Source organism: Anabrus simplex, chromosome 5 (assembly GCF_040414725.1).
Source record: "Anabrus simplex isolate iqAnaSimp1 chromosome 5, ASM4041472v1, whole genome shotgun sequence".
NCBI lineage: Eukaryota > Metazoa > Arthropoda > Insecta > Orthoptera > Tettigoniidae > Anabrus > Anabrus simplex.
Window position 1 is genome coordinate 117,702,865 of NC_090269.1, and position 17,169 is coordinate 117,720,033.

A 17,169-nucleotide genomic window follows, 5' to 3' on the forward strand; every position below is an offset into this window, starting at 1 on the left:
GATGAAGGTACTGAATACGAAGACCGATTGGAATGTAAAAGGCCAAGTGCTAGAGAGAGTCGACAGCTTCCGGTATCTAGGTGAGAACATTACGGATAAAGTACAAAGCAACAGAAGTACCACAGACAGAGCTCAACTGCTGCTGAAACTTCAATATGCAGCCATGACTACATATGGAAAGAAGAACCTCTCAAGGAACGTCAAACTGCAACACTACATGATAACCGTCAGGAATGCTGCATTATATGCAACTGAAACGCTGACGTTAGGCAAGAGAGCATGCATACAATTGGAGAAGGAGGAAAGAAGAATCTTGAGACATATATGGGGCACCAAAACGCAAGATGAAATCTGGGTACACAGATGAAGGCAGGAACTGTATGAGAGTATAGAACCAATCTCAAGTGTGATAAGAAAGAGAAGGTTAGGATTCGTTGGACATCACATGAGGGTGGATGACAGTAGGCTGACGAAGACATGGAATGCAACCTGCTTAACTGGAAATAAGTGGATGAAGGAAGTCGGAGAAGACTGGGAGACTATTGGCATAAAGGAAAAATATCCACTGATGACAGTACAAGATAGGTCCAAATACAGAAAGCTCGTGGAAGGTCACAAATGGATAGACACCAGGATCCAGATTCAGATCATGGAAGCAGAGAGAAAGAGGAGGAGTGAGAGAATGAAGAGGTATTGGGAAAAAAGAAGACGTGCCGAACAAGTCACTCGTGATCCACTGGGGTTGTAACGAAACCGAATAGAATAGATAAGGGGAAAATGAAGACCATGGAGATGACTTGCTCTGTAACAAACTACTAACCATCTACAGAAAGTAAACAATACACATTAGATTTATAATATAATTAATCAATATTGAGAAGCTTGTATGCAAATACTAAAGAAGTAGTATACAGAAAGAAGTTACAATCGTTCTATATATGACTTGAACTGTCACTTGTTTGTTCCTTTCCATTACTCAAACACTAAATAAAATACAGAGTTTCTTTTAAAACATACTTTTACACTTGTGATGTTCTGGACCAAACTCTTGGAAGTCTCCTGGAGCTGATTATTTTGAGCTTTGAGGGCAGAAACAGTGGCATTCAAATCTCCAATCTGACTGCCGAAGGATGCCACACTGCTGGACAAGGCGTGCAAATCACGGGGCATATTAACAAGTTCTGGGGCAGCTTTAAGTCGCTCCTCCATGTCACGAAGTCCATACTGCACAACTGTCAGCTATACAACATACAGGCAAGAATTATTACATCAGGTTTCATCCTAATATAATTCTATTATCATAAAAATAAAAGCCATAATATAGGCTGAGAAACAGGATATATGCCAACAAAATTATGCAAATCAGAGATGTAACTAGTAAACAACATAAACACATGAATGACTCCTTGTTTCTATGACTTTCATTAGTGAAATTTGACGTACAAATCATTTACACATCTGATACAGTGCCCTTTACTCTACACGGCATTGCAATCCTAAATAATAACAAGACAGAAGTGATCTACATTTAATTAATTCAGGTCTGGGTAATCACAATTCTGTCAAATTATTGGGATTGTATCTGGATTGTAAATTAACTTGGAACACACACATAAAAGTTATGTACAAAACTGCCTAGAGTGATATTTTTGCTTTGCAGACTTAAAGGATCAGTTAGTAGTAGTCAAATGATGAGTGCATACTGTGCCTTCTTTCATTCACACTTATCATATGATACCATGTTATGGGGTAACTCAACAGGGACTCAAGATGTGTTCAAGTGGCAAAAGAAGGCAATAAGATGTATTAAAGGTAATGCGACAAGGGAATCTTGTACACCTATGTTTCAAGACCTTGCAATTATGACTCTTCCCTCACTATACATTTATCACAGTATATTCAATACTAGAGAAAATCTCTTCGACCTAACAACTCGCAGCAATGTACATAGATTTACCACATGTTAGGCTGAGAAAAACACAAGAAAACTATAGCTATAATGGCATTAAATTATTCAACAAACTACCTGCCCAAGTAAAGGATATGTCCCTATGTAACTTCAAAAGAACCCTTAAAATTGGTTCTATAGCTTCTACTCATTATCTGAATTTGAAGAAAAAATAACACTGTTTCAAGGGGGGTCATAAAGGCCAACGCTATCCTAACAAGTTGGTAAATTAGTAGTTATTTATCACTCTCTTGGACGAATAGTGTTATGTTTATTTTAACTTTTGTGTATATAGTTGTATTTATTTTCTGTGCTTAATGAGATACTTGAAATATTTTATAAGTATGCAGCTATGACTCTGTCCATTGCAACTGCCAGTTGCCTAACGACAATAAAAATTATTCTATTCTATTCTAGAAATATCCTTCATGGTGCTTAATTACAATGCACAGTGTAGAATATAACAGTTTGGCTTCTTGGCTCAGTGGTCAGCATTGTGGTCTTCGATCCAGCGGGGATGCATTTTTATTCCTGGCCAGGTTGAGGATTTTTGTTGCATTCTGTTAATTCCTCTAGCTTAGGGATTGGATTCCCAATATGTCGTGGTGGTGGCGGCGGCGGCGGCAGCATCGACGGTGGTTACTGTTATAAGAGGAAGTACAATTGGGCAACCAACACAGAAACACGCAATAGTGAATACATCCCTCCACATAAGACTGGTGTCAGGAAGGACATCCATTCAATCACTACTGATCTGCATTTAGGGCAGTCATCCAGGTGGCAGATTCCCTATCTGTTGTTTTCCTAGTCTTTTCTTAAATGATTCCCAAGAAATTGGAAATTCATTGACCATCTCCATTGGTAAGTTATTCCAATCCCTAACTCTCCTTCCCAATTTGTCCTCCTGAATTCCAACTTTATCTTCATACTGTGATCTTTCCTACTTTTAAAGACACCACTCAAACTTATTCGTCTACTAATGTCATTCCACGCCATCTCTCTACTGACAGCTCGGAACATACCACTTACTAGACAATATGAATTTTCCAGCTAACTCGTTCCTGGTTGCCAGTGTTTTGCCCCAGTGTGCTAAATTGGGCTCATCAGTTGGTAAATAGCACACCCACCAAGACGCATGGCTGGTGCATACTGTGGAGGCCACTGCGCAGGCTAATTTGAGCCACCGGCAGTGCCAATGCACCATGAGAGACTTTGTCTCATTTCCAAAAATAGATGTCTGCCTGGTCATCAGATGCCAAAGATGTTGATTCCCAGAGGGTCCCATACACTGGAAACATACTCTAGTTGGGGTCTTACCAAAGACTTATATGCCCTCTACTTTACATCCTTACTACAACCCCAAAACACCCTCATAACTATGAGCAGACATCTGTGCCTTTTATTTACAATCCCATTTTTGTGATTACCCCATTGAAGATCTTTCCTTATATTAACATCTCGGTACTTACAATGATCCCCAAAAGAACTTTCTTAGGGGTGAGCAGCTGTGAATTTGCATCCGGGAGATAGTGGGTTCTAACCCCACTGTTGGCAGCCCTGAAGATGGTTTTCCGTGGTTTCCCATTTTCACACCAGGCAAATGCTGTACCTTAATTAAGGCCATGGCTGCTTCCTTACCACTCCTAGCCCTTTCCTATCCCATCGTCGGCCCGACGTAAAGCCAATTGTCAAAAAAAAAAACTTTCACCCCATCAGCACAATAATTAAAACTGAGAAGACTTTTCCTAATTGTGAAACTCACAACCTGACTTTTCACCCCGTTTTTCATCATACCATTGCCTACTGTCCATCTCACAACATTATGGAGGTCATTTTGCAGTTTCTCACAATCTTGTAACTTATTTATTACTCTATACAGAATAACATCATCCACAAATAGCCTCATCTCTGATATACTTCTTTACTCATATCATTTATACATATAAGAAAACATAAAGGTACAATAATACTGCCTTGAGGAATTCCCCTCTTAATTATTGCAGGGTCAGATAAATCTTTGCCTACTCTAATTCCCTGAAGTCTATTTTCTAGAAATATAGCCACTCATTCAGTCCCTCTTTTGTCTAGTCCAATTGCACTCATTTTTGCCAGTAGATTCCCATGATCTCCCTATCAAATGCCTTAGATAGGTCAATCGCAATACAGTCCATTTGACCTCCTGAATCCAAGATATCTGTTACATCTTGCTGGAATCCTACAAGTTCAGCTTCAGTGGAATAACCTTTTCTAAACACGAACTGCCTTCTATCGAACCAGTTATTAATTTTGTAAACATGTATAATTATATAATCGGAAAGAATGCTTTCCGAAAGCTTACATGCAGTGCACGTCAAACTGATTGGCCTGTAATTTTCAGCTTTATATCTATCACCCTTTCCTTTATACACAGGGGCTACTATAGCGACTCTCCATTCATTTGGTATAGCTCCCTCATGCAAATAATCGACCCATCGTCTTAATACATCAATTCCAGCTGCTTTTCTAGTTTTCAACTTTTGTATCTTATTGTAAATGTTATCATTATCATAGGTAAATTTTAAAACTTCTTTAGTATTAGTCACCCCTCTATCTGGACATTATTCTTGTAACCAACAATCTTTATATACTGCCGATCGAATACTTCTGCCTTTTGAAGATCCTCACATACACAATCCCCTTGTTCATTAATGATTCCTGGAATGTCCTTGGAACCTGTTTCTGCCTTAAAGTACCTATAAAAACCCTTCCATTTTTCATTAAAATTTGTATGACTGCCAATTATGGTTGCTATCATGTTAACCTTAGCTAACTTCTTTGCTAGATTCGATTTCCTAGAAAGACCCTTCAATTTCTCCTTACTTCCACAGCCATTTCTAACTATTTCTTTCCAACTTGCATCTCCTAAGTCACTTTTTTCCTGTGTTATAATATAGTGGGTCTTTACCATTTGTTACCACCTTTAAAGGTACAAACCTCTTTTCACATTCTTCAACAATTGCTTTAAACCCATCCCAGAGTCTGTTTACATTTTTATTTACCATTTTCCACCAATCATACGCTTCAAAAACTCCCACATGCCTGTTGCCAGTTTTATCAGCTGTATGGCACTGCATCATAGTCGTACTTTTAAGACTTTCCTTTCTATCACATTTATTTTTAACTATGACAAAAATAGCTCGTGATCACTAATACCATCTACTTCGGTTTCTCTATAGAGCTCATCTGGTTTCACCAGCACCACATCCATTATATACTTCCCTCTAGTTGGTTCCATCACTTTCTGAATCAGCTGTCCTTCCCATACCAACTTAATTGTCATTTGTTGGTCATGCTTTCTGTCATTCTATTTCCTTCCCAATTGATATTTGGTAAATTGAGATCACCCACTACCTTCAAGTTCCTTTCCGTATCGCTTCCCACATAGCGGATTATCTTATCAACTAATTCTGTATCAGCATCTGCGCTACCCTTCCCCATCTGTACACTCTAAAAATATCAAGTTGCCTATTATCTTTAGAGATGAGACTTACATCTAGAATTTCATGTTTGTCATCTTTAACTTTTTCGTTGCTTACAAATTATCCTTTCAACAGAATGAATACTCCTCCTCCTACCATTCCTATCTTATCTCTGCGACACATACTCCAGTTGATATAGATGTTGATTCCCATAGGAAACATGAAATATTTGTCCTGAATGAGTAAATTTATAATACCAATATAATGGTCCGTTATTGGACATTATAAATTTTCCAGCTAACTCATTCTTGGTTGCCTGCGTTTCGCCCTCGTGTGCTAAGTTGGGCTTATCAGTTGGTACTTAGCACACCTAACAAGACGCAAGACATAGTCTCTCATAGTGTTGGTGGCTTCAAGTAGCCTATGTAGTGGCCTCCATGGTATGCACTAGCCTTGTGTCTTGGTAGGTGTACTAAGTACCAACTGAGGAGCCCAACTTAGCACACAAGGGCAAAACGCAGGCAACCAAGAATGAGTTAGCTGGAAAACTTATAATGTCCAATAACGGACCATTATAATGGTATTATAAATTTACTCATTCAGGACAAATATTTCATGTTTCCTATGGGAATCAACATCTATATCATCTGATGGCTAGGCAGGCATCAATTTTTGGAAGTGAGACATAGTCTCTCATAGTGCATTGGCACTGCTGGTGGCTTCAAGTAGCCTATGCAGTGGCCTCCACGGTATGCACTAGCCTTGCGTCTTGGTAGGTGTGCTAAGTACCAACCGATGAGCCCAACTTAGCACATGAGGGCGAAACGCAGGCAACCAAGAATGAGTTAGCTGGAAAATTTATAATGTCCAATAACGGACCATTATATTGGTATTACATATTCCAGTTCCGTGATAAAATTTCTGCATCCATTATATAATTTCTCAGCCACAATTCAACTCCTGTTACAATATCTGGTAAATATATATCTATTAAATTACTTAATTCTAGTCCTTTCTTTACAGTACTTCTACAGTTCAGCACTAACATTTTTATGTCATCGCTACTTGGCTTCCAGATCCCTGTACCCTTATCACCGCTCCCTAGACCACCCCGTTTGCCTGAATGTACCTGAATCCAGCCATACCACAGGGCCAAGTCTACATGTACGACACAGGTCACAACCATGACCCCACAAGAGTGTGGGAGATGCAGCCACAGCAGCAGAATAATAATAATAATCATAATAATAATAATAATAATAATAATAATAATAATAATAAGAAGAAGAAGAAGAAGAAGAAGAAGAAGAAGAAGATGATGATGAAGATGAAGAAGAGTAGAGCACAATTACCAAGGAGCAGCTGTCAATTCAATTCAGTTCAATTCTCCATCATAGCATACTCAATATTCTCTGCAGTATCCATCTCTAGGCAAATGTACCACGTAATCAAATCTACACTATATAAATAAAATCATAATGACCGTGTGTCTGTACATTGACTATTTTGGCAAAGCATCCCTATAGTTATCCGTTTCAGGTGTAATAATGACCACCTGCATAATTTTTGGCTTGTCTGCCTGTCTGTCTGTGTTCTTATAACTTGAAAACTACTGGATATATTTCTACCAAACTTGATATTTAGAATCTACCTGTCGTTGGGTAGGTTTTAGGTCCAATATTATTTCTAAATACCTCAATTTGCTAGGGGTTTATCCGAAACCGAAACCATGATATTGCACTCCCGCAAAATATGCACATCCAAAATTAATGAAAATCTACCATCCTTAATGGAAATCAATTTCTAAAACTTTTTCCTCGTGGGATTAATAAGAGAGATATCAAGAACAGTTGGTTTTTCAGGCTAAGTCTAGTGAACATAGCCCAAAAGGAGTTGTACGTGGAGTGGAGCAGATCCCTTATCTGCCTACTATATACAAATAAAATTGTAACGACTTTGTGCCTTTACATTGACTATTTTGGCAAAATTTTCGTACAGCTATCCGTTTAAAGGGTAATAATGATCATCTGCATATTTTTTAGCTTTAATTTCCCGAAAGTCCTCATTTTTACCCCCCCCCCCCCCCCTACAATCTGCCAGACGAGCTAGAAAATTGAAATTTGGCAAAATTATTCATTTTAGGCTGTAACCAACGGAAAACTTCCAAGATCTTTAAATTTTTAACTTTTTATCCCCAAAGAATATCGAAATATCGAGGCAATTCTAATGACGGTGCAGACCTTCTTTTCGAGATAGTTCGTGGTAAACGGTAAGTGCTATCACAAAACGGATGGCACAATCTCAGTTCTAATTGGAGTGATCTACAACTTTGATCCTGACATTTTGTCGTATCTCTATCCCTTATATGTTAGATTTGTCTCTATTTCTCAATTGTAAGTAAATTTTGCACTTTTTACGCGCATAATTCATACTTTGAATCACTTATAGGAAAGATAGAATCATCAAATTCTACATGATCATTGGCCCCCACAGTAGCCATATGTGAGCCAAATGCTATGTTTGTAGCTGTCACATTAATTATCCGAAAAGTAATGCATTGTGAGACAATCTTACCCAAATTTCACCCTATTCACCGCTTCTTACTCAATATGACCCACAAATAAATGAGAAACGAGAAAATATCATAGGACCAGCCATTTAGACCACTAAACACGGCGTCTTATGGTACAATCCGTTTGTCGATATGACGTACCGTTTAGCAGCAGTTAATCTGTAAATGAAGGTCTGAAATATTTTAAACATGTATATACTTTTGTATGTCGATATATATATTGATGTTGATTCGTAGCGATCAATAAACGGTGTGTCAGTTATTGTAATCAGTACTCCCCACATCGACTTTGACTGGCGGTAGGTATGGAGTCCTTTTCCGACTCCTGTATAAGTGGCAGTCGTAAGGAGGGCCCACCATAGTAAAGAATAATTCCCTTCTCAATTTCACTAGCACAAGGCAAGGGGGCATGCAATTTTGTTCAAAACTCCTCTACCCGATTGTGTTTGGCTGTGGGCAAGGGTGCCCGCCATTATGAACGAATGTACCCATATAAAATGTGACTGGCATTGGGCACAGTGTCCTACTACTTTAATGGAAACTCATCAACTCGGTGTGACTGGCAGGAAGCTGGCTGGCAATAGGAAAAGGGGCCTATCATTATAATGATAACAGCACAACTCAATTTTGACTGGCAGTAGAGAAGTTGCCCGTCATTATAATAAAAACTCCTCAACTGTAATCTGTCTAGAAGTAGAAAAGGGGGCCTGCGATTGTAACGAAAACTTTCCAAATCTATTGTGACCCCGCATTAGGCAATGGGGCCTGCTATTATAATGTGAACTTCCCAACTCCATTGTGAATGGCAGTAGGCAAGCGAGTCTGCCGTTATCATCACAACTCCGCAATTCACAGTTTACATTGGAAACAGCGTATGGGGACCTCCCCATGCTGTTTCTCGGATAACGCTAGGAGACATGCCATTTTTAAAAAAATAAAAAAATTCACTGCATGTACAGTAATTTACTTCGATATCCGTATACAATGTAGAATACCGTAGCGAAGCACGGGTACATTTGCCAGTAACTTAATAAAGATAGCTTTAATAGCAATGGAAGGTTATAGCCTGGTTCTACTCCAATGACTAATTTGAACCAAGGAATAATTATATCATCCACTTGCACAGCAACCTCACTCTAATCTTTTGATTATCTGCAAGAACTTTCATCCTAGATATCCTTTTCTTGAGCTGGTGCGGGCTGCTCACTGCTAGTTATACACTCTCCAGGAATTATGTGACACAATCATGTTTGTATGGATACCATTCTTGTAGAATGTTCCCAGCAGCTTGCCCAATTTTAGACAAACTCAGACTGTTTGAATAATGATACTAACAGCGGTTACTGTTGATGATTAATTTTACTGACAACGGACAGCTCTGATAACAGATCTGTAAACATGTGTATACAAAGTGTTCCCAAACAAACAGGAAGTAATCAGGGGATGGGTGTACGCCCCAAAAGCGACAAGAAGTTGCTATCGTCGATCATTTACGAGCTATGCCTGTTTTACTTATTAGCTAGAATGGGGAGAGTTTGTATTTAGGATTATATTTGGAGTCAGGTACACTATTACGGACACTGCAGTACTTCGTTAGCGCATGGAACAAGGTTGCAATGGAATATGTGCAATGCCTGGAGGGTTTGAATGTGTCCGACCATCAATGAGGTTACGTGTTCAAGTGTGGTGCGGTGGACATTTTGAGCACTCTTCGTATTAGAATGCAGTATCCCTGCTGGCACACTAACATGGCAACAGCTACTTGATGTGGGATGTGCCAGGTAAGGCTGTTACTAATGCTTATCATACAAAGTCGAAAAGTCTGTAAGTCGTTAACGATTGATTGTAGGTCTTTTGTTCATGTGTTTTGAGGTGTACCCACCCCCTCCCCCTGCCCGATTAGTTTTGAGGACACCCTATATGTGGGCATACCTGATAACCTACGATATTCTGGTATCTTTGCACAGAAACAGGGGCCCTTCTATCTTCCTCACCAAAGTGGTCAATTCCGCTCAATTCATGCGGACTTTCCAAAATGAAAAGTCACGTCTGTGATTCGATGTAAACCAAGTTACTAGTTTGTTTGTTACAAACTCCATGCAAACGCTGCTACAGTACTTTTCTCAACGCTGGTCAATAAGTAATCATAATTAGCATGGATATCATACAAATGCTGACCACTAGCTCTCAATGAAGTTATATACTTGTGTCATTAGAATTAATGAGTCACAGTACACCCAGTTGCACTATATGGTGCTGAATGCCGACCGTGCAACAAAAGCACCGGGTGCCAATTTCGTGCCATGAAAATACAAATGCTCCGCTGATTGACGGTATCACCTTAATCCACTACATCAGGTATGACACAATTCGTCAGAAAATGGACATTGAGCCAGTTGTGGATGGAATGCGGGAAGGACGGCTCCGATGGCATGGCCATGTTCTATGTGCACCATCTGGCACAGCCGCCAACCTCGCCTTCCATTGTGACGTCAACGGTGTCCGTCCACCAAAAAAGCACTGGCTAGATTCTGTACAAGAGGATATGAGGGCCATTGACTTGAGGCCAAACGACATTCACGACGGGCAAAATGGTGTTTAAGCACTTGAAGAGCGGACTGTGCAATTGCAGGACAACACTACGCAGAAGAAGATCATTAGAATTAATTTGATGACTAGGGGGAAAAACGGGGCAGGTTGTCATGGCAGAGTTCCCGGTATCTAAGAAGTTGTACTGAGTGCAGTACATTTAACCAAGTACATTCAAGAATTGGATTAGAACTTAACATTAACAAAACACAATTTCTTTATCAACCTGCATAAAAACTCCATCACAATTAATGGGAAGATCCTACAGAATATCACATAGCCTACTATCCTTACTCTAATGATACTGTCTCAACAATTGGACAGATAGGTGTCGAAACACACCTCAAATGCGCTACTGCAAAATTTGGTAGTCTCCTTAAAAGGATCTTCGAAAAAAAAAAAAAAAATGACCTCAGTGTCAAGATCAAGATATATGTTTACAACGTCAGCACCTACTTATGGATGCAAAACTTGGAATACATGCAGAAGACACTCAAAATGTCTATACTGGTATTAGAAGAATCTCTCTCTTCAATCCTGACTTCTTATAGGTGTGGTGGTAAGTGTGAAGACACCAGAGATAATTTTTTTCCTTGATTCCCTGTTACTGAATTGCTTTATTAGATCATGCTTTGTTCTTCCACATGCATCTCTAATTTGGATAATCCACCTTCATGAGGCACTTCCTCATGACCTTTGTCCCTTGGTTTTGCACTGAATGATATTTCACATTTCCATATTTTCTGGTTCTCTCCTCATTACATGGCCAAAGTATTTCAGTTGATGGAGCCAAATCCATGCTGAGATTCTCCTTTCAATTTTAATCTCTTTTAGGATAGAGTTATAAAGTGCGGTGACCAGTCTCTGAAATTCTCAACATCCTTCTCCAGCAAAACATTTCAGTTTAAACGATCTTATTCACCTCCATCTTTCTTAATGCCCATGAATCACATCAATACATTAGTATTAGAAGAATGATGATGAAAACCTACAACCTGTTTTCCAGTCAGTGACCGGGTCAGGGATGGAATGAATGAAGCCCCATCATGCGGCGAGGATAGGAATTGTGCCGGCTGCCGAAGCCTGTCGCACTCCTCTGGGGCAATGATTAATGACTGACAGATGAAATGAAATGATATTGGAGAATGTTGCTGGAATGAAAGATGACAGGGAAAACCGGAGTACCCGGAGAAAAACCTGTCCCGCCTCCGCTTTGTCCAGCACAAATCTCACATGGAATGACCGGGATTTGAACCACGGAACCCAGCGGTGAGAGGCCGGCGCGCTGCCGGTTGAGCCACAGAGGCTTTAGTATTAGAAGAATATTTAAAGTAAAATGCGAGGACTGGCATATAATTGTCGATATCTTGGAAGAAGCCAGAACGGTGAGTATCAAAGCCACGATTATCAAACCTGAATGGACCTCGTTGGTCCGCAAGCCCAACACACATCTTCCAAAGCAAGTGATGTATTTTTAATCAAAGGATGGACAATGCAGCTAGAGACAGCAGCAGAAAGGAATAAGACGTTCTAAAGTCTGATATGAAGAACTGTCCAATTCATTTCAGCAACAGAGAGGATGTAGTATCTGATCATCTGATGTGGTGACGTACTATCCACAAGTAAGCCTCTATAAGGGTTTGGAGAGACCTATCCACAAGAGCCCCAAACATTTTGAACAAAAGGGACAAAGGCACGTGCCAGATAAAAGACATAATGGAAAACAACAAGAAAATCAGGGAAGAACTGACCACCAGCTTCTACAACAACAAGGGGCTTTGGTAGATTTCTTGTGGCAGCATTGTGGCAGAACTGATAGTTCTAGAATAATGACTTCTTTAACCATCTATGAACCCAAGGCTTTACCGAAGATTCTTTTGGTGGAAAAATTAGGATTTTGTGCGTATGTATGTGTGTATAGGAGCAAATAACACCGCTATACTCTCAAATGGATTTTTAAAAAGTAAAATATTTTTGGAGTAATATCGTTCACAACTCAATCTGTTAAGTGGAAAGGTAAATTCATAGCAGTCTAGTGGGCGGCGCATCCTGTAATGTTTATATGCAGCAGCACAAGACAAAGATTTCTATCATTTAATTACAAATTCAGTTTACATTTTTTCTTTATAATTATTAACAATGTTTACAGGTTTGATGCAGTTTTGAAGAATCTTCTAGCGGCTTGATAATGTGAAGATATGTCTCTATACTTATATTACAAATGGATTATATACATTTAAAAAGTGGCATCTGAGAGTCATATTTAACAGTTTGTTCTTGTTTATATATTATTTGTGAATTTCATTAATTTAAAACTTACATTTATATAGCAATGAATTTTTTTAACACTACATACAAATTCGTTTCTTAATTCTTTCTTTAGAAGAGACCTACTTGGGACTATGCTTGTTCAATCAAGGGGCTTTGATATTTGAGCAGCATTGCCGTATCTTCTCCCCGTATAATTACCCTACTTATTCAGAGGTTTTTCCTAAAAACCACAAACTTTCTTCAGGATCTGTCTCACAGTCTGTCACTTTTGAATGTCTGTCAGCCCCAGTATTTTTCTACCCTTATCAATCTCCCTCAGCCATGTCGTACATACTTCATGTTTTTCCAGCCGGTAAACAGGCAGTTGGTCAGTCTGTTGGGAGACAATGTTGCCACATGTCCACAGAGAGCTATTCTCCTTTCCCTAGCACAGTCAAAAATTGTCTCCATTTCGTATTCCCCATCTTTTAGTACCGGGCCTCATATCTTCATGAGAAATCTTCTCTGTCTGACTTCCGTTTTTTAATCAAGCTGAACGCTGAAAGACATAACGGTCTATAATGATAATGCATGTTTTCTATTTATCGACAGACATTCCATGGCATACAGGGCTTCCGGGCGGATGACTGTAGTGTAGTGTAGTGTTTCATCTTCTGATTTTGGGAGAGGTATCACTTGTTTTGAGTCAGTCGTCAGGTCATTTCCAGTTTGTTAACTCTTTTGGAGAGTTGTTTATAATTTTTATAATATTTTGTACTTTGCAAAGTTACTTATAGACAAAATATAATTTTTGGATTTGAGTAATGCTGGGGACCACTTCCCATATTTTGACTCATTCTGTATTATCACATTCACTTCATTCTTCAAGTCTGTCTGTGTCAAATTAATTGTTAAAAAAATGTGTACATGAAGTTTTTTATTTAGTTTTGTCGTACGTGCCTTTCGAAATAATTTTGTAACTACCAATTTGTTCATATCATTTTTCAGATTTCAGCACAAATATTCACTAATATGTACTTCTGGAAAATAATTACATTTTTTGCTCACATAGAAACAAAATCAATCAAATACATCAGTAAATGTATATTACTATGCACCAAATTTAAATGTCTGATTATGTCTCAATAATAATAATAATAATAATAATAATAATAATAATAATAATAATAAGAAGAAGAAAGGCAAATGCACACCTCTAAGTACTTTGCGTAGAGTTAATGGGCTTATTCGCATATAATAATATTTGTTTTACGTCCAACTAACTACATATTTATGTTTTTCGGAAACACCGAGGTGCCGGAATTTTGTCCCGCAAGAGTTATTTTTACATGCCAGTGAATCTACCGACACGAGGCTGACGTATTTGAGCGCCTTCAAATACCACCGGACTGAACCAGGATCGAACCTGACAAGTACGTCTACTTGCATACGTATATTGCTACATATAATCTGTTTAGAATCAATTCATTCTCACACTCCAATGAACTAACATTTAACTCAAACAAATATTATAACATCGTTTATTATAGTAACTGATATACAGTAGTTCATAATGCTGTACGTCTTCATACAACTTGCGGCTGTGTTGTGATGTTAGAATAACTAACTCGCGAGATCACGATCAAAATATCACTATTAACAATTAATTCGTAGTCAGAACGATACGATAGTGAGACTTTAGACTAACTGTGCTACATTTATCTATTTACTGCAAATACGACCCTTAAGGGGGGGGAGGGGGACAAAAATAACTAAAACGAGCACCTATGCTAAGAAAAATGTGCCAAACATCTGTTGGGTTTTTGTTCAGATTTCTGTGGCTCTGGCCTGGAGGTTCTTTTTGCAAGTCTTTTGGCCTGCTCTAATCGGTTGACTCAGGTAAACGCAATATTATTCTAAAGAAAGAGTTGAAATAATGAGATATGTTTATTGGGATCACAATAAGAGCTGTTTAAAAATAAATTCATTTTCATTTAAAAGCATGAATGCGCGACAACTATTCGGGACGAAGTCTAATAGGAACTCGACAAATTTCAGACTAAATCCTGAGTATTCTGTTTACCAAAACGAATCGGATTTTTGAATTTATATGAACTATGGAAAATGTCTTTACTACAGGCTACGGAAAATGTCTTAAGAATTTTCCTTTCAGACTCTTAAATATATTTGAAAGCCCACTTTTTGGCTGAATGGTCAACGTAGCGGCCTTCGATTTATAGCCCCGAGTTCGATTTCCGCCCGGGCCAAGGATCTGAGTCTTTGTGAATGCCTGGTCATCTTAATGCATGTCTTCACCTAGACAGATCATATCACACTACTAATATTTTTTTTTTACAATATGCTTTACGTCGCACCGACACAGATAGGTCTTACGGCGACGATGGGACAGGAAAGGGCTAGGAGTGAGAAGGAAGCGGCCGTGGCCTTAAGTAAGGTACAGCCCCAGCATTTTCCTGGTGTGAAAATGGGAAATAACGGAAAACCATCTCCAGGGCTGCCGACAGTGTGATTCGAACCCATTATCTCCCGAATACTGGATACTGACCGCACTTAGCGACTGAGCTATCGAGCTCGGTACACTACTAATCACCATATAAACACACAATAGTGGATATATCCCTCCCCCACACACACGCACGCACGCACGCACGCAGACAGTGTTGCGTCAGGAAGGGCACCCTACCGTAAAATAGGGCTTAATCCACATACGTGCCGACCACTGACAACTGGGCGAAAGGTCAGGGAAGTATATCTGAAACATGTCCTCATCAACTGATAACAAATGTGTTGCCAGGCTGAGTGGTTCAGACGGTTGTGCTGGCCTTCTGACCCCAACTTGGCAGGTTCGATCCTGGCTCAGTCCGGTGGTATTTGAAGGTACACAAATATGTCAGCCTCGTATCGGTAGATTTAATGGTACGTAAAAGAACTCCAGCGGGACTAAATTCCGGTACCTCGGCGTCTCCGAAAACCGTAAAAGTAGTTAGTGGGACGTAAAGCAAATAACATTATTATTATTATTATTATTATTATTATTATTATTATTATTATTATTGCGTTCCGGCATCACGTTACAATTTCAATTCTTCTTTCTTAGTTGTTCTTTCCTTTTCTTCCAGTATTCTTTCATTGTTTCACTGTGTTTCTTTTTCCTGTCTTCAGTCCACTTTGTGCTTGTTTTCTTTTCCTTCCTCCCTTGGAATCCTTCCATTTGTAAGACTTTCTTCCTAAAAATCTTTCTTTCCAATAATTCTTCTTCTCGTATGTTGTTCTTGACTTCTTGAATCCAGGTGGTGGTTGATTTCTTTTCCCAAAGGTACTCGAAGATTCGTTTAGTTAGTCTATTGGCATCCATTCTGTAAACGTGTCCAAGAAATAGCAATCTCCTTTTTATTATTGTTTCTGATATGTTTTCTATGTTCTGGTAAATTTCATTGTTACTTCTTAATTTCCAAAACTCTGCAATTCTTAGAGGACCTAATATTTTCCTTATAATTCTTCTTTCTAATATTTCTAATTTATCAAGCTTGTAGTTCAGTGCTAGACATTCGCTGGCATACAGGCATTCTAGTTTCACTACTTTGTTCTAGTGCTTTATTTTAAGTTTTGTTGATCACTTTTTGTTGTAAGTATTCTTAGTTATACCGTAAGCTCTTTCTATCTTTCGTATCCTCTCCTCTATAGCAGATTTTCCTAAATCATTTTCTTGAATTGTCTCACCCAAATATTTGAATTTCTTTACTTTTTCTGTTTGACCAATATCTGTTACTAAAAACTTCGGGGCATTTTTTATATTCGTCAAAAACTTTGTTTTCTCGGCAGAGATTCTCAAGCCTGTCATGTTGGCTGTCTTTTCGAGGAGACTGACTTGCATTGCTGCATCTGTAAGGCTTTCTGAAAGTATGGCAAAGTCATTTGCAAATGCTAGGCAATTTATTGCAACACCTTTGTTCTTTTCCCCAGCACGAGTGGCAAAATTTTGGATTCTTTCAGTTTTTCATTCCAAATTCTTACTATTTTCTCCATGACAGTTGAAAAGGAGTGGGGATAAACCATCGCCCTGCCTGACACCTGTATTTATTCTGAAAGGTCGAGATATTTCATCCATAAATTTTACTTTCGAGATAATGTCTGTGAGGGTTTCACGAATTAGGTTTTCCAATTTAGTTTTAACTCCAAATTCACGGATTACTTTATCTAGGGTTTCCCTATCAACAGAGTCAAAAGCTTTTTTAAAGTCAATAAATGTTACAACTATGTCTTTAGAGTTTATTAATCTGTGTCGAATTATAGATTTCAGGTTGAAAATCTGTTCGTAACAAGATCTTCTC

The 17,169-nt window shown here is 38.7% G+C and overlaps 1 protein-coding gene across 5 annotated transcripts in view; it reads right to left on the bottom strand.

Annotated features, from left to right (window-relative positions):
* LOC136873833 (EF-hand calcium-binding domain-containing protein 14) overlaps positions 1–17,169 on the bottom strand; it is a 296,070-nt gene that overhangs the window by 22,729 nt on the left and 256,172 nt on the right. For all 5 annotated transcript variants that reach the window (XM_067147100.2, XM_068227581.1, XM_067147098.2 and 2 more), the window contains exon 4: positions 1,018–1,239. In XM_067147100.2, coding sequence (XP_067003201.1) covers positions 1,018–1,239 — 222 coding nt within the window. The remainder of the gene's footprint in view (positions 1–1,017; positions 1,240–17,169) is intronic.